The 18399-nt window shown below is 43.4% G+C and overlaps 2 protein-coding genes across 4 annotated transcripts in view; one reads left to right on the top strand and one right to left on the bottom strand.

The window, feature by feature from the left end:
* The window catches only part of LOC128459785 (beta/gamma crystallin domain-containing protein 1), a 28385-nt gene extending 18436 nt beyond the window's left edge, over positions 1-9949 (top strand). For all 3 annotated transcript variants that reach the window (XM_053444652.1, XM_053444650.1, XM_053444651.1), the window contains 10 exons: positions 1444-1589; positions 2869-2995; positions 3963-3992; positions 4162-4274; positions 4583-4715; positions 5645-5784; positions 7315-7438; positions 7955-8113; positions 8452-8614; positions 9232-9949. In XM_053444652.1, the coding sequence (XP_053300627.1) occupies positions 1444-1589; positions 2869-2995; positions 3963-3992; positions 4162-4274; positions 4583-4715; positions 5645-5784; positions 7315-7438; positions 7955-8113; positions 8452-8614; positions 9232-9320 (1224 nt within the window). In that variant the 3' untranslated portion in view covers positions 9321-9949. The remainder of the gene's footprint in view (positions 1-1443; positions 1590-2868; positions 2996-3962; positions 3993-4161; positions 4275-4582; positions 4716-5644; positions 5785-7314; positions 7439-7954; positions 8114-8451; positions 8615-9231) is intronic.
* On the bottom strand, positions 9637-17359 carry LOC128459787 (reticulon-4-interacting protein 1 homolog, mitochondrial). Its single transcript, XM_053444653.1, has 9 exons — positions 16759-17359; positions 16524-16675; positions 15433-15501; positions 14906-15030; positions 14530-14578; positions 14290-14426; positions 13224-13407; positions 11724-11819; positions 9637-10496 (listed from the first exon to the last, which is right to left on the bottom strand). Exons 1-9 carry the CDS (start codon positions 17033-17035, stop codon positions 10302-10304), a joined length of 1284 nt encoding a protein of 427 aa, XP_053300628.1. The 5' UTR covers positions 17036-17359; the 3' UTR covers positions 9637-10301.
* Positions 17360-18399: the final 1040 nt, after the last annotated feature.

The following is an 18399-nucleotide window of genomic DNA, read 5'->3' as shown; positions in this document are numbered from 1 at the left end:
CAGAGCAGGCAGGGAACTGGGCGGCTGATCCCATTAAGATCAATACCCTTTCAAATAGTCAATATGACACAACAAGTGTTTTCAGGAGCATGAGTTTGTTTTATTCTTGTAATAAACAAACAGTTCACATATCAATGATGTAGTACATCCTTGAATTAGGGGATAGATAGGCTGCTCTTGGCAAGTAGTTTTATATTTATTTAAAAAAGCAAGAACTCGGTTTTGCTCAAGTGGAAGAGTTAAGAGTGATACTTTAACTTTTACTTAAGTAAAAATGTTTGAGTACTTCTACTCATCCTCTTCTGTGTAAAACCATTTCACTGAAGCCTGGACAACTATGAGTCTTCCTATCCCAGATAAAAGCCACTGGAGGGTAAATAAAATAGACAGACACGTTTGGCCTTTGAGTCGTCCAGTATTTCATAAACCACACGATATTAGTCAAATGTATTAGATAAATTGATTTACTTGTCTACTCCGAGAGCAAGTGGTTCTCAGCGGTAACCGAGGTAATCTGCACATATTAGAATTTAAATGACTCGTGGGAAGACAAACAAACAGGTTCTTTGACACGGTTGATAAGATTCAGGCTGATAATAATTTTTCATTTTCTCAAAAGAAGAGCATCAGTGAGAGGATAATGTTATTTCAAAGTAATGAGATCCAACTTCAGGCTTAGACTGTAAACTTCAAAGTCCACCGAGAGGCAATTTGTTTTACAGGACAGCAAACACAGCAGATAAACAGTTTATCAGACAATTAGAGTGAAGAATTAAAATGGTATTATTCTATATCAGTTTTTAAAGTTGTTTTTCACTTCCTCTCGTCGACATCTTGCTCCAAACTCCACACGGCCCTCGGATCTTGTTTTATAGAGTTATTACAGTAACACAGGATATTGTCAATACAAGATTTCAATAAGAATTCTGATATCAACATGAATATATAACTGTGTTCTCAGGCATTAGATTTGCTGTTGGCCCTTTTAAAATGAAATCAGAACATTGGTCAGACAAGAGCTTGTTATCTACAGTAAAACAAAGCTGCTCCGTCAGCACCTTATCTCCTCCCACCTTCATGAGGCGTGTCGCCACTTTCCCAGTATTAATGATTGATCGGAATTAAATTGATTTGCATTCGGATACTGGGCTTGACTGTTTTTCCTGCTTCCTAATGAGACGTGATGAGGAATAGATTGAGAACCACTGCCCTGCAGGACGAGGGTGAAACTTTGTGTTGGGCATTGAGGGAGTTAATATCAAAAAGCAAATAATCGACAGTCTAATGAGGGCAAAAAGTTATTCTTAGTTTGACCTGAGGAGACCAGACATTTTTATCAAGTTTCATAACAGTCAGCCTGAGGGGTGTATTGACTTTTTATTATAAATATTTAATGTAGCTCGGTCATCAGTTTCTCATCGGATGATTTTCTTCCTCTTGCAGGATTTCTTGTCGCCCCACCTGAAAATGTTCAGCGACAGAGATTTCGGGAAGCTGGGAGTGAACATCGACCTCACGGTGCCCGTCATCAACATGGACGACACGGGCTACGGCCTGAAGACGCAGTCCATCGATGTCGTCGGTGGCGTGTAAGTGACAAAGTGTTTCACCTCCACTGCAGCGTGTGAGCGTTAATGGCAAAGAGCGGGCTAGGATGGTTCACCGTGTCATTTAAGTCATTTGGATCAAATCAGTCCATTGGGATTCCACGGCTGTGTTTCCACTGCAGGACTGAAGACACCCTGTGTTTTACCCAGCCCCTCCAGTGACGGCTGAGAAACCACAACAGCCCCGCACATGCTTCAAGATTCACTCCCTCAATGCGTCAGCGAGATAATTACCTGTCTTCGCTGTTTATTGACTCTTTTTTTTTTGTGCAGCTCAGGTGCGTAGCAGTCAGGGCGCCGCACCCATGATGACATGTCGAGACAGATCTCTCCTGTTCACTAATGTTTAGTTTGCCACTCCTCACTTCCTGCTAACGAAAGTAGGCTCTTGGAGCGCCACACCCTTTTACAGTGCGAATTAATGAGATAACAATGCAGGATGTGGAGGAGGAGGAGGAGGAGGAGGAGGAAGAGTTCCTAGATGCCGGGACAACCTTTTAAAAGTAATCATTAATGTTTGGATGTGTTTAGACGACAAGAGGAAAAGATCCAGAGCTCGGTCTGTTCTTCTTCTCTGTTTCTTAATGCTGTCGTCAGCTGGGAAAACCAACAGAAGTAAACAAAACCAGAAGCAGATCAGAATAATGAAAGGCACAACATGCACGGCTGATCACTGCTGCCCATGGGAGAGACTTAACAAGAGGCTGAACAACACGGAGCAGAACATTCCCCCCCCCCTCGTTTCGGAGGCAGGACTCTTACACCATTCGAGGGCTATTCCTGCCGCGCTGCTAGCCTGTTATTAGATTAGACGGCCTCGCCCATGTTGTGCCGTCGTCCGTCCAGGCGTCCCATTGGCTCAGCCTGTCGTTTTAGCGATGGTTTTGCAAAAGAGGCTTGTTTTGTCGTCTCACATGTTACGATGCACACAGACCCACAAATGCAAACACTGGTCCCTTGTCGGTACGAGGAGCAGAAATAACTGACACGGAGATATGACACATTTGACAGGATCGCACAAAGAATAACACAACCGCGGAGTGACTCACGTGGGAGGAGACTTTCCACTTGGACTCCGACCAAAAACTGTTGACAGTCTGTGCATGAACTTTCAAAATGAAATACACTTTTGTGTCTGTGTTTGTCTTCTAATTATGAGCAAATGAAAATGGAGAAACAAGAATATCAGTGCAAATTGAAGAGTAATTATCCTCCTCTCCCTCTTCCTCCTCCTCCTCCTGCTCTGTTTTCTCTCTCTCAGCTGGGTGGTGTTTGAAGAACCAGGCTTTTGTGGCGAGTCCTACATCCTGGAGAAAGGCCTGTATGGGAGCCCGGAGGACTGGGGGGGGCTGCAGCCCCGGGTTGCCTCAGCGATGCCGGTCATTCTGGTAAAAACACAAACACAGTGACTCAGAGAAAGTTTTGAAATCCAGTCACTTTCTCCTGCTGGAAACTAAGTTAAATTAACTGGATTTAGTGCTTTCCATGATTAGTAATTATGGACTTTTCCAGCATTGAAGCTGTATTCTCACTTCCCCAGATACGTAGCCATGTGATCAGGCACAACATTCATGCTAAATCAAAAATCTCTATGGCAGCACAAGGCTAAAAGCACAAAACACACACACACCGGAATAAATCGATCTGCTCGGGGTTAGAGAGGAAAAATACTTGAGTCATGAGACTGGAACGTTCTAAACATGGGGAAGGTGAGTCATCATGAACGATGATGGCAAACAGACGTACGTGTCGAGCAAAGTGATCTGCAGAGTTACAGCTTCACTGACGAGCGTTTAGTTTCACACTTAACAAGCAAACTGCAGCAAAATCCAAGGATCATTGTTGGCCTCGTCTTTCCTACCAAGGTTTCCACGGGGCCTTACAAAGTTTGAGGACATAATAATAACTTCCCTTGAGCTTTAAGATTCGTTTCTGTTTTGGCGGCATGCATCATTTATAATGTCTCTGTGTGTGCTGTAGTTCTTTCTCAACAAATACAGATATTTGGCGCTATCAAAAAAACTGCTAACAAAACCTTTGTTTGGTTTTGTCCCCTGATTTTGTTCATGGTTTATGTTTGTTGGTTTTAGTTTTTTTTTGTTGATGTGGCTATAAAGGCCATCAGGTCACTTCACCTTATCTTAAGTAGTTCTGGGACTCTGATGTTTCTTCATATGTGTCGCGCTGGACATTGGTTTTCAATTTAATTAATTACGATCTTAAAAGGTCTGAAGTCTGAGCCTGCACGTCAACCACTGCTCTGGTTACACACATAGCATGGAAATAATAAAGGCATTTTTAACTAACTTAACTTTAAATGAGTCTCATCATCTTTATCTTGTCTTGTTTTTTCAGGATGATTTCGAAAACGCAGCCAAGTTTAAGGTAGGCAATTCAAATACAACATAAAGATCACATCTAATCCTGCTGAGATACTGTCTGTCTTATCCAGTGGAGTGTGACAGACGCTCAGAGTGGATGACTCAGGCTCATTGTTCTGTGTGTGTCTCTGTGTGTGTCTCTCTGTGTGTGTGTCTGTGTGTGTGTACCCCAGGTGCAGCTTTACTCTGATCCCGGTTTTCAAGGCTCCGTCGTGGCTCTGGAGGACGGCGCCGCCTCCCTGCAAGACGGCTTCTCTGTGGCCTCCTGCAAGGTTGTGGCTGGCAAGTGAGTTGGATTTCAGTCATAGATATGTCTTTGAAACACCCCCCCCCGAACACACACACACACACACACACACACACACACTCGAGGCTTAGGCTCCACATGTGGCAGCAGCGGGGGATAGAGTGTACATCTTCCATTTCTCATAATGAAGCATCAACGTTCATCATCTCAGCGGGGCTGTTTGTCCTAAAGCATATATAATATATCATACATATTCATACGTACATGACTCACTGTGTGCTCGCAGTAATGTCATGTGTATACTGTATTTAGTGACTCATCCTCTGTGTGTGTGTGTGTGTTTTCAGCTGGGTGGCGTTTGAGGGTGAGGCGTTCACAGGCCGGATGTATGTGTTAGAAATCGGGAGCTACCCAGACCTGAGGTCGATGGGCTGTGCTGGCGGCTGCTCCTCCATCCTCTCGCTGCAGACTGTCGGCTTTGTGAGTAGCAGCAGTTTCCAAGGCAGCGTATTTAAAGCTGCGCCAACTTATGACCAATCTAAACCATCTTTCAGCTCAATGTATCAGTTTTTTTATGGCCCCAACTTTAATAATGGTTTATTAGCAGGGCATATAAATAGTTTGTAGAATAGAACAGGGGGAAAAAAGTCCAATGTGAAGCCAGGTATTCTTTAAGTTGATCCCTGGGGGCTGGCTGCAGTACAGGTCATAGAACCGGCCTCCTCCACGTTATTGAATGGGTAAAGGTCACATCGGATAAAATGTTCTGACATTTGAGGGAGCTCAAGATCAGTTTTTCTAATAGGTTTAGTTTCAATTGGTTGTGGATGCGATAGAATCTGGGTGAAAGGTCACACAATGATCACAAACTGGCTCCAAATGACGTCAAAAGCTCAGGATGTTGGCACCGGAGATATTTCAATAACATTTCTGAGTAGGGTCTTCCATCTTTATATTCAGTTTTATGGATTTAAGCTCCGTGTCTGCTGCTCTTATAGTGATTATCTTGTTTCCACCAATGTAAAGATTAAAAAAAATAAGCGGCTTAAAGGTTTCAGTTTTGAATTTTACAGGCCAGATGTGCCCCAAAGTGTGCAGGGAGGATTTAAATAGATAAACAGGGCTCTAATTAAAGGATCCATAAATAGCATAACACTATTCATAGATTTGCATTATGCGAAAGATAAACAACATTACACAGACATTTTAAACAAACTTTTATATAGTGAAAAATAAAGTTGTTATAACATAGTTAAAAAAACGAATCTACTGACACGAGTGAAGTGTTAGAAAACCACCTGTGTATCACACATTCATATGAGCGTGCTCCATTTCCACAGGGACCTCAGTTTCAACCTGTGTCCCCTGAATAATGTTCTCTCTCCGTCTCCCTCCCTCGCGCTCGGCAGGAGTTCTCTCTGCCGTCCATCACTCTTTTCGAGCGCTGCGGCCTGCGGGGGAAGAGGCTGGTGCTGACCGACGGCTGCGTGAACCTTCAGCTGGCTGGAGGCTGCAGCCGAGTTCAGTCTGTGCTCGTGGAGGGAGGCATGTGAGTACATCGCAAGCAGCTGCCTTACATAGCAGGTCGTAAAGAAACATAAAGGTTGTGAGTTTGAAAGGTTCATGCACAACGCCCATGCAGTCATGTGAGGGCATCACATAAAACAGAATATCTTAGTTTTCCCACACATGTCCCTCAGTGGCCCCGGTTGCTTCACAGCAGCTTCAGCGTCTATTAATCTCTTTCAAATTCAGACGTGAGCAGCTGCCAAGTCGTTTATATAATTCTCGCTGGCAGCCGGTTGCAGGGTTCCTTTGCATCAGAAAAAAACACCCCTGTGTATGTTTACCACCATGGTAACAATATCTGTGTCAGATGTGAAAGCAGGTAGAGCTCCAAGGACAAAGCCAAGTACGTCGGCTCAAAGGTGAAGGATTTAGAGATAATAAAACAGGCAAAATCTGAGATGTCTGTTTAAGTTAGCATCTTGGTGTTATGTTGAATTTGCTGTTGATATTTTTCACATGTGCAGAAGCAGCATTGAATCCACGTCTGTTGGCGAAACAGCTTCTTTTTTTTGTCTCGTGAAGACGTGAAGCATTTTGGGCCCTGGCACGATGTCCCTCAGATTTACGGCAGTGCAGAGCTCAGGTTTTTTTTGCGCGGGTTATTGCCTACAGTATATTACAGTATGACAGGGCTGCCAGATGCAGCAGTGATGGAAACCTGCTGCTGATGTGTGAGATTCAGGCTGTAGGTGCGAGCCCATGCTGAGGAAATAAAGGAGTCGCAGTGAGCCTGATCCGCCTGTGGAGTGGCACATTCCTGATGCAGGAGAGACGGGCCGTCAGCCAGAGGACATGGCGATGGAGTTAAAAAGTTGACAGTGTCGCGGAGACATCGGATGTTTGTGGAGCTCAGCAACTTTTGAGAGATTGTTTACATGCTGCATGGAAGAGAGGACCCAAAAATAAACTCACGGGAAAAAACTAGAATTTTAAAGTTAGGTAGACTTTGTCTTGTCGCGTCAGAAGACTTCAAATTAAGATAAGATTCGTTTCAGAAATGTTAATAACATTTATAATTGGTATATAATTGTTATAGTTTCTAATGAAGGAAGTCTTTTGTTTCATTTTTTAGGGCAGGGTTCTTTGCCAAGGCCGTAATCTCCTCACCAAACCAGCAGCATAATGTTACAGGAGCCAACCGTGTAAAAATAGAAAGACACTTTTCTTTAACACTTCTGGCCTAACTCTTAACTTTATAGCCTCACAAGTTGTTAAAATATACCAAATTACACAAGCTCATAGATGTCAATCTCCTGAATGTGCCGGATTTTTCTCATAGAAATATTTGCATTATTTCTTGAGAAATTCACCGAAATGTCCCAAAAAAAGCTCTGTCCCGATTTACCCCTTAAATCAAATCTGTTTAAAAAGTTTAGGAGTTGCTCCTTTGTCCACTCTGTCCCCGTCCACTGACTTACACCCGATAATACAAAGAAACAGTATTTATCTTGTGTCATGTTTTTATTGAATATGTAAAACCTGACTGTGTTTTTTCTGTCTCTGTTACCAGGTGGATTCTTTACGAGGGAATCAACTACCAGGGAGCTCAGATTTTACTGAAACCCGATGAGATTCACGACTGGCGGAAGCTCAGCAGCTGGAACAAGATCGGGTCCCTCCGCCCTCTGTTACAGGTGCGTCCCCTTCCACTAGCATACAAAGGTCATTAAATACACTGTTGTTAGATATTAAATTTGACTGAACAGCATCAACAGCCCACTTACTGAATATAAATATATATGTATATGTAATTATTCTCTGCAGCATCTCCTTATATATATTCACTAATGCAGTAAACATCCTTGTGCATTGACCTTTTCCTTCTGTCTGAAGCGAAATGTGTAGATTTACATTTTCTCTGTATTTTCTATCGTATCTTCATTTTATTTAAATTGCCTATTTTTATTTTATTCCATACCTTCACATTCTGTTGTTTACCTCGATGTAGCTGCTGTAACAGCTGAATCTTATCCTATCTTGCAGTTAAAACTTTTTCAGCATGTAATATAGACTTTTTTTTAAATGTAAGAGAGTTTGAGAAACTTTGATGAGTTATATATTCTTTATCCCGGTGAAAACTGAAAGCAGATGAGCTAATTCTTTTAAAAGTTTTCCTTATGTCTTCTTTCGTGTATTTCCCCCCCGAGCAGAAGCAGGTGCACTTCCGTGTGAGGAACCGCCAGTCGGGGCTCATGATGTCGGTGACGGGGGATTTAGACGAAGTGAAACTGCTGCGGATTCAAGAGACGGAGGAGACGGGCGGATTCGAGCAGATCTGGATCCATCAGAACGGACATCTCCACTGCAAGGTACAGCACCATCATCCTTCTAATGACCAGGGTCAGAGGTCAGAGGAGTTTGTGCTGAGTAGTGATGACGGAGCCGTGTGTGTATTCACCTTCATGTATATTAACACGTCCCCATCTAGACTCCTAAAAGTCTAATTCATGCATGTCACAAGACTAATGCACTTGTTCACTGCCCTTCAGAGCTTGCTGTGATAACTTTAAGACTGTACCCTTTCAGTTACTGGGTGTGGATGGGTTTCCTCTCCAGTATGAAAAAGGGCTTGGGACCAGCCCCGCTCTACTCTATTCATCTAAATGTCACCAGAGAAAATAACCAGCCGCTGTCCTTGTGTTTCCAGCTGCTGGAGGAGTGCAGCCTGGGTCCCAGCGGCAGCCTGACGATGGCAGGAAGCCGCGTGGGTCTCACCCAAGAGGCAGGCGACCACGTCCACCTCTGGAGCATCACCCCCGACGGCTTTATCCGCTACACCCCCTCCTCTAATCTGGTCCTGGAAGTCAAAGGTGAGCAGCTATAATCCACATGTATTACTTCCTGCTTGGTGGGACGAGTTCAGCAAATGTCCGAAAGCATTCAGAATGCCAAGGAAGTAGTTCATGCTTATATCAGCATCTGTAAATCTTGTTAAATATTTTCACGCAGCACAATGATCTAAGATACCATGTTAATTTCAACACAGAAGGTTTTTACAGTGCGCCAGAACATAAGGGTTTCACTTAGGAGGCAACTTCTATCTATTAATTACCAATTTAAATTCAAACAAACCCCACATCAACAGAAGATTCATCAGAAGGATCAACTTGTGGGTATTTACATCCTGGGGTCAACATATATCACTGTCAATCAGTGACACCTAGTGGACTAAATAATGTTATGGTACAGACTTTCACTTCATGTAGATGCACAGGTGTAGTATTCAAGATGATTTTTAAAGTGAAATATATGAGAAATTAAATACTTTTGACAGTACCATATAATCGGCCCCTATATAATCAGAATAAGGTTTTACAATAAGGTTTTTCATGATGCGTGATAATAAATGTGTTGTTTATCTTTAACAACAACCAAGCTGCAGGAAATTAAGAATATATATTTATTTTTTCACATCCGTCTCTCTCAGGTGGCCACAACTACGACAAGAACCAACTCATTCTGAACACCCTCGACGCAAATAAACCCCAACAAAGGTGGGATGTGGAGATTATCTGAAAAACATCTCTGAAGCTGCTTGACAGGATCTTAATATCACCCGAGTGCTGGAGGTCGAGGTTCGCTGGAGCAGAGCGGAGTTCATGGAGAGGATGTACGAATACCCACTGAATATACAAATGGAGTCTGAACTCGTTATACTTCATATATCCAAAGATTTGTATTTTAACTTTTCGATGAATACATTTGTTTGCCTCGATGTTAATTAACTTAAAACAGTGTTAACATGTCTTCTTGTATTTGCATTCGATGTTCCTCATTGTATTCCAGCTGCACGCACAGACAGTAAACAAAAAACGATTTCCTCTAAAATGTCTTTTTATCGTTGTTTAATCAACATCATACACACACCTGTCTTTTGTTAACAAAATAAAAGTATTTTTGTCAATAAATACATTGTACAGTAGAATGAGCTGCTACTTGGGGTACTACAGTGTGGAAGCTGGTAAAGTTCCAGTATTTGTTGTTCCCTCACAGGCTTTTTCAGCTCAGAGTAATAACATGAGATGCATGATGGGAATATAAGCGCTCCTGGAGACTGTGCAAATGTAAAATAATGTAAATAATTCTCTGCCTTATTGTGCTGCTTCATCTTGTACTGGACATAAACGCATCTATTGACAAACTTCTCCAGCTCTGTATGATATTCATTATTCTCTAGCTCCTTGTCTGGTAGGATGCAGCAGGCGGAAAGCTTCCAAATCCCTGGCTGACCTTATAGTCTGCAGTTGATATTTATATTAGCTTCAGCATGACAGAAGCACAGCATAACTCAAGCACCGTGTGAAAACTTCTCTTTAACAAGAACAACCGTCTTTGGCCTGCTCCCGTCACGAGCTGCGATCACGCTCGTGGTCTGTCGCTCCACAGCAGCACCTCTGATTTGTTTTGACAGTACAATCCAATGCTGTCAAGCAAACGTCTTGTAAAGGTGAGAAGACTCCCAGAGGCTTTATTCCCTTGGTGATCCGCTTCCCCTCATTAGTTCTGCTGAGCTGTTCCCTGCGCTCCTCGCTCTGACTCGGCGCAGACATCCTGCACCAGCTCCTCGGCCTGTCTGGTGTCATTTTCAGCCACCCGGACGACCGTCTTCCCTCTGGCGTGGCCCAGCTCCAGCTTCTGAAAAGCCTGGGGCACCTGGGAGAAAGGGAACTGGGCCTCCACGACTGGCAGGATCTGTGATGGGACGGCAGAATGAAACGTAAGGAATCGGATGTTTAAAACAGGAAACATATCAAGAGATCAAATATATATGTTGGTTCTGGCTGTGGGTGTGTCTTAATGGGTTGGAGGGGAACAGGTATCCCTTAAAGACTGAATAAAGATGGACGACGCTCCACTTCCTTCCACTATCCAGGAAGTAAGTCAAAACATCTGAGATAGTAATGCTGCCATCTTGTGTCGATGGCCTCATTTGGGGCCTGCGTGTACATGTTAGCAATCTGGAGATAGAGCTGCGGTATCATGGTTTGCTGATCCACACGCATGAACAATCATGAGAAGGTCTCAGCTGTCAATCATGACACTTTACTATGTTTTTATAGCAACTCATAACTAATTGAAACAAAACTTGTGATAAGAACTACCCCAAAATGAACCAAGAACCAGGAAGAGGTCAAGATGCTTTACTTTTAGGGAGCGGACATGTCGAATCAGAAACTGATATATATATATCATAATTTAATCGGTTCAATCAAACAAAGACCCACAAGCTTCAAATGCTTCATCATCTCTGCTTTGATAGGCGCTAATGTGAAAAGGTGAGGGAGGGGTTCAGAATGTGATGAGGCTGAACAATCCTGCGGTCGTCCCACAGCACCAGCAGCCGGGGCTTGTTATTCTGGTCAGCATCTCTTGTCGCTAACAATGAATGGGGAGCGCGGTGGCGTCACACTGGGAACTATCCACACTCCTGGCTGAGAATGGGCCGTGCGGACGGAGCGTGTGAGTGTTGGTTTTTTGTGCAGGAGAGCTGTGTGTGTGGGTGTGTGTGTGTGTCTGTCCACGGCTTCCTGCCACTGGTCCGAGTGCGCCGCTTGTAGTAAAGCCCCGGGACAAAAGGACAGAGGTTGCACACGCTTTGGCGAATGGCTGCTCAGCACTGTTTAAAAAAATCCATTCACCGTCTCCTGGCGCCTGACTTGACTGCCCAACTGCCAACAGTGCAGCAACCAACCAGCACAGTGGGAACGCTCGCTCCTTAACAAAGCATTGATTACAGGCATGTATGGAATCCATGGTATGTTCATATTCATTGGTGTATGATCTGCATACCTGCATCAGTCCCCCCCCCCCCCCCCAGGCTGTGACTGTTGTGCAAATGAGAGGATTTCCATCTCCCCTCTCTTGTCAGGCTGAGTGGTTCTGAATGACAAGTATGTGGGAAGTGAGGCAGAACATTACCTTCCCCGAATCCACCAGTTTCCTGACCTCGTCCAGGAAGGGCCCGTCCGGAGCATATAACCCCCACCGGTAGAAGACTCCACTCGATATAATGTTCTGAAAAAGAAAACACAGTAGAGGCAATGAGACGTCAGGCAGCCTGCTCCTCACTGGGGGTTCAGAGAACACACACACAGTCACTATCTGGGTTATTCTTATTTGAGCACTACGTTTTCATAGAAGTCACCAGTTTTAATATAAAACAAAAAATATTGTGTTTAGTCAGAATTTACATTTGGAGATTTAGGAATCATTGCAATCATTTTTGAAGATATATATTTATAAGCTGAAATTTCAGTATCCTAAATTTAGCCAGACAATATTTATGTTACAAGTGTATACTATAAACATCTTCAGCATATAGCACTTAAAATACACCTTGAGAAAAGAAAGACAGAAACTCCCATGTATTACTCTAGAAACTTTGATATGTGACTTAAATTACTCTGTGGCATTGCTTTGTCACACTTTCTGGTAAAACTATCCCTTCCTGCTTTTAAAAAAGAAAACAGGCTCTCCCTGATCATTCACTGCTGCCAAGAAGTTAAACACTAGAGGGCTCAGTTGCACTGTGCTCTCCCATATGATAGAAACATGCTGCCCAGAGCCAGACACTGAGGGTGTGACTGCTGCGGATGAACTCCGCCAAACTGACCAGCTGCACGCTCCCGGGGACAAAGGGGCCGGAGGCTTGGCAAGAAACACACAAACACTGGTATTTGACGGGGGGAGATGGGCCGCAATCTGCACAAACACCTGAAAACTGCCGGTTCAGCAGTAAACACGTGCGGACGCAAACACACATACACGCGGCATTTACACTAACGCTCACACACACACACACAGTGTACACCCCTCCAGCTCCTGCTGCACACACACACACACACACACACGCAGCGCCAGCCATGCTGTCATCAGTGCCTCCACCGCTCAGGACAACTTGACTCAGTTCCTGTAACAGCTCCACCCTGTCCTCAGCTATTCACCCACTACCCTCATTATACGAGTGCTCCACTGACAGAGCAGCTGGTGAGACAGGACACACACACACACAAAACTCTGCTGCTGCTGCAAACGGTGGATTTATTACACCCTGTAGGTTTCGATTCTACAGATCAAGCATAAAAAAAAGGGAGAATATGAAGCCAAGTCAAGTTATTACACAGGTTTTTCCTCCCACTGTTCCACAGAACTTGATTAATCTGATCGACGGAGCGGAAATAAAACACTGCAAAAACTTCTACTGGCTGGAACAGGTGTGTGTGTGTCTATGTGCAGATATTACACCCTATTACACAATTATGTCTTTCCAAGCCACTGACGGTTGAGTATTCCATTTCGGTTTGGGAGGACACGAGCACCACACCCACGCTAAAGGCCTCACAAAAAGTGCCAGGCTCAATACAGGAATTCAAATTGAACGCCAGAGTGGAGGATTCTGAAGACTGTCTTCATGTTTACCTGTACGGCCTTGGTGCACAAGGTGATTCCAGCGTTAACTGTCCCGTCCAGCAGGCCCAAGGAGTCGGTGTTACTGAGTAAAGGTGTTACCAGCGTTATGTACTTTGACCCAGACCAGGGCTTCAGCAGGCCCATCGCCCACTGCTCCGTCTCTCCACCGATGTTGTCCAAAATCACATCGAACCTGAGCGTGCAAACACAGACAGGCAGACTTTAGAGGAGTCCCAGTGGAGGAAGGCTGAAGTATAAAGAATAGTTTATCATATCAGGTCACTGCTCTGCTGTCAGAGCGCAGATTTCAAGACTATGTAGGAAAAATATTGTCTTCAAGCCAAAGCTGGGGGTTATTTTGAGGGCAGGAAGGGGGGGGGGGGACACTAGCATCCACTCAGCCCTTTAGCCCTGGTATCCATGGAAACTAAAACAGAGATTCAGGAAAGCTGTTGACCACATTTGGTGTTTAAGGGGGGGGAGAAGCACATTCAGTTTCAGCAGTCTTGGATGATAGCTTTTCATTAGCACCTTAATTTACCTCCACCAAGGACGTTATGTTTGTCACCCCTGTTCATTTGTTTGTTTGCCAGTTGGTCGGTTTGTCTGCAGGATTATGCAAAAAAACCACAGAGCACATTTCCATGAAACATGATGGGAGGATGGGACGAGGGCGAACCCAATACATATTGGCAGAGATCCATACAAAGGGGTGGCTCGCAGATTCTATTTTTTTAAATCCCTAGATTTAACATTGTGAGAATGGGCGTTGTTTTATTTAACTTTTTAACAGATTTCCTAAGAAAAATAATTTGTGGATCTTGATTAAAAAAATCCGTCATATTTATCTGACTAATATCTACGAGTGTTTGCAATTTGCTCTAATCTACTTTGTGTTTTTATCAACCCATCATTTGTCGCATCCTGATCTTAGCTATTGAACGGTTTGGCCTTGGCGGAGGTACAAGCTCTACTGAGTGACATTCTGGTTGAAGTGGCTTGGACAAAGGTTAGTAAAACAATGTTTTACTCGACTCTGATCTCTGTCCACACTTTTCACAGAAGGACCACGTACTTCTCCATCATTTCTAGTTGTTCAGCAACATCTCCTGATGTGTAGTCCACCACCTCGTCAGCTCCCAGCCCTCTGACAAGGCCTTCTGCGTTCTGGGAGCAGGTGACTGTTACGTGGGCACCCCAGGCCTTCAATAACTGGCAACGACAGGGACATGCACACAGAAAGAGAGAGAGAGAGGCTTTAAACTCATTCAGGGTTTTTAAAGAGTCACATTTACATGCAGGCGATTTGTCTTACTTGAATAGAGAAAGTTCCGACACCTCCCGATCCTCCAGTGATCAAAACTCTAGAAGAGTTAAATTAGACATCAAGTGATATATTTTTCACAAGTCCACAAGTTAAAATAAAAGATTTTTAAAACTCTTTTGATGTCAATTAAAATGAAACAGAGGAGCAATTTCACCAGCGGAGAAAATGTGGTGAAAAAAAAGCATCTTATCAAAGCAACGATCTGCTTGACTGCACTGAATTCTCTTCAGGAAAAGAGCACATTAAGAAACTCTAGCGCTTGCAGTTTATAATAATTTTTTTTCAGCACCTTAGAATTCAGGACTAATGCTCTGTGCTTGGACGAGTTCAGTACGAGGTTATCCAAGGTCAGGCTGATGCTTGCCTTTTATTTGAAGAGCTTTCCCTGCAGAGACCACCTCCACTGACCAGCGCGGACAGAGCAGTGCTGGCTACGTAAGGGATTGATGCTGCCTCTGTGTGACTCACTAATTCCGGCTTAAGGGAAACCTGCAAAAAAACAGAAACACAGACATTGTCAAAAGTTAGAAACAAACCAACGTGTCAGCAGTCTTTTTCAAATTCACAACCAAGTTCCGTCTAATCATCAGAGCTACAGTGAGGGCGACTAGCTAGGAGCTGCTGAATTAATGAAGTTCAGGGAAAACACAGGGCAATTTGTGCGTCTCTGTAATTGCTGCCAAAAGTGGCTCCCGCAAGCAAACTAACTTAATCCTAATTACAGGGAGTGCTTTGTCAAAACTTTTCACTACATTCTTACAATTTACATAACAACATATTGACAGGGAATTTGATTCAGAGCCAGTCTTTCGTTAGATGACAAACAGTAAACAGTCCTGGAGATTGTCTCGGAGATTCAAAAGGAAAACATACAACCACTGCGCAGCTCACCTCATACTCCGTGAGAGTCACAAATTCTGCCAGACTTCCCTGTTTCCATGGAGGAACAGCAGCCCACACCTGGAACACAAATATGACACTTAACATGCAGAACAGGACTCTGTTTAACCACCTCCTCATAATGTCTCAATCTGGTTAATTGTCCATTAAGCGCTTAGTCGGGTGTTCCAGTCGGTTGTTTTCATCAAAATCAATTTCCGGTGATGTCTTTTAAACTACTGGAAGATTACTGGGAGACTATATGCAGAAACAGGTGTTTTGTTCTATTATTTAATCACATTAACTGAATTTGCATGATTGTATTTCCCTCTGCAGGAAGACAATAGCAGGGAGACAGTCGACGATGTCTTGTGAGTCTCACTCATGTGATAACCAAGCAGAAAGAACATGGGGAGGGAGATATGCTGTGAAACTCTACACTATACACTATTGTAGCCTCCTCTTAAACAGCTTTGGATGGGTTCATTATACACGGTAGACTTGCTTATACCACAATTTCTACATTGAAGTAGTTTTTTGTTGATATTGTCAAACAGGTGTTAATTCAGTGGTGGTGCTGTACTGGGCTGCATAATATTCAGCAATAATGATGTTCATCAGAGTGATCACAGTTAAATGAATACCTCTTTGACTGTGGCAATGGGGCCCTGGTTTTCCTGTGAAGATTTTGCATATTGTCCCTGTGTTGGACCTCCCACAGCTCAAAGTCATGCAGGTAGAGGTTTGGTTAATCAAAGACTGTAAATTGTCCATAGGTGTGAATGTGAACATGAATGGATGTTTGTCCCTGTCTGTTTGCCCTGAGATATGTCGATAATGGATGGATGGATGGTTATTGAACTGTGTATTTCTACCACCCCCACTTATACTTAAGATATTGAATTGTATACATGTTTACAGTGAAATCTTTTTAGTATTTCCTGTGGCTGGACTTTCATCTCACTGCTGTGAACTTATTCTTGACCTATTTTACCTTTCATTATTCTCATGCTCTTGTGTTTCTCTGTTTTGTGAGACTAAATGCCTACATTACCCCTCGGGATCAATAAAGTATGTGTCTCTCTGTCCTCTTCAGCTCGTACCTCATCTCCTGGAGCAAAATGTGTCACCTCTGCTCCACAGTCCACAACCACACCTGACACATCCCGACCCAGGATCACAGGAAACTCACTGTCCCCGTCCATCACAGACATCGGATCCCTTCTTAACTTCAGCAGTTTTGCTCCATAACCACCTGTGGAAGAGAGGAGGAAGAGATCAGGTGAGTGATTGCTGCAAACCACTGATTCTCTAAGTTGTCCAGAGTCTGTCACTCACCCCTCATGGCCAGATCGAGGGGGTTCAGACTGGCTGCGTGGACTTGGATCGTCAGCTCAGTGGGGGACCGGACGGTGGGTGCAGTGGCTTCTTCAGTGAACCTCAGAACACCGTTGGAGCCATACTGGTCCACGACCCAGGCTGACATGCAGCTCTGCCGACTTGAAGGTGAACTGCAGACATGTCTCCTGCAGCACACGCCGGCTAATGATCGGGTCGAGCCGCCTGCTGCTGCTGCATGAGCCCGGGACAGACACCGGAGCCAGTTCGATGCCATGACCGCCGTGTTACTCGTCCTACAGCTGGAAGTCTGTGGCTGCAAGGTCCACTTCACCTCTGGGGTCGATTAGCTGCAGGGCCGACTAGCTAGCTACCGACGTTAGCTGCTCGGCTAACATTAGCCTGCCCAGGTTGTCCCCTGCTCTGAAAAGACGTAGAAATGAGCTCAGCGGGTAAAATACACAAGCGACACACTCTCTGTTGACGTTAGGTGTATTGACGAGTGTTTAAAATGGTTGAAAGATTAACTATTGTTAATAAAACGAGCAGGTAACACGCCCCTCTCTAGCTAGGTGGCTACATAACAAGCTAATTTTACAACACACAGTGTCAGCCAATAGGATTTCTGTAGCTAAATATTCTGACCAATGGGGAAAGAGAACGGTTACTTCCGTATTTTTAATAACTATAATTAAAAGTTATGTTAATATAGACTTTGCATTATCAACCATGTACATATGATTAATACATTTCATATTGATAAAGGAAGGTTTAGTAATTCAGCCCCAAATAAAAAGAAATGTATGATCTAAGTTATAATGAGAATGATATCGGTCATAGAGCACAAAAGCACAAAATTAAGGTATCTCAAAGATCTTTTAAATTTTTTTATGAGTAAATAAAATAAATACAGATTTGTATGGACACTTACCGAAACAAAAAAAAAGTGTGCACATTCACTACTTAAAGTAAAATGTTCTTCAGTATCCCTGAACTAAAGTTGATTTACGGATTTAGTGGCGTCTATTGAAACAGACTGAAAACTCCTCCCGTCACCCTCCACTTACAAACTCTTATATTCAGGTATAATAAAGTGCAAAGCCAGTTTCTAATTTGTCCCTTCTGGGCCACTACAGAGACATGGCAGACCCAATCTTGAGGCAGATATAAGGAGCTCATTCTGTTTTCCAAAACAAAATGATTCACATTCTAATTAAATAGTGAATATTATATAATTTTTTGGACAATAGATCTGAATAAATCCTACTCCCTGAACCTTTCAAGCTCAGATTCAAAAACCCATTATGCACCAATAATAGTCTATTAGCATAAAAATGCAAGTGTACATTATAACCCAATACGTTTGAGAGGTCTACTTAACGGTAAAATGATGGCTGGGTGCTCCATCCGCTGCAGTGTAATAAAGACTAATGCACAAATCAGCAAAGAAAACTGAAGGCTAATGGGCAGAAAACATTATATATTTATGCCTGAGAAATACATCGGGCGATGATGGGGTTTGTTTTAATATTTACACGATTATTAGAGTTATAGCTTTGGCAGTAGCTTCTCACAAGATGCCCACAACTTAGCATTGTGGTCGTTTAATACTTAAATCCACTTTAAACTGGTTACCAGGCC

Source organism: Pleuronectes platessa, chromosome 17, assembly GCF_947347685.1.
Source record: "Pleuronectes platessa chromosome 17, fPlePla1.1, whole genome shotgun sequence".
Classification (NCBI taxonomy): Eukaryota; Metazoa; Chordata; class Actinopteri; order Pleuronectiformes; family Pleuronectidae; genus Pleuronectes; species Pleuronectes platessa.
Note: the sequence above shows the minus strand (reverse complement) of the source record. Positions and strands in the feature narration are given on the sequence as shown.

Coding starts and splice junctions, on each gene's coding strand:
- LOC128459787 (XM_053444653.1), bottom strand. CDS start 17,035: ATGGCATCGAACTGGCTCCGGTGTCTGTCCCGGGCTCATGCAGCAGCA. Junction 14,579..14,905: donor GAAAGCTCTTCAAATAAAAG/GCAAGCATCAGC, acceptor TAACTCTTCTAG/AGTTTTGATCACTGGAGGAT. Junction 13,408..14,289: donor CAACTAGAAATGATGGAGAA/GTACGTGGTCCT, acceptor TTGCACGCTCAG/GTTCGATGTGATTTTGGACA.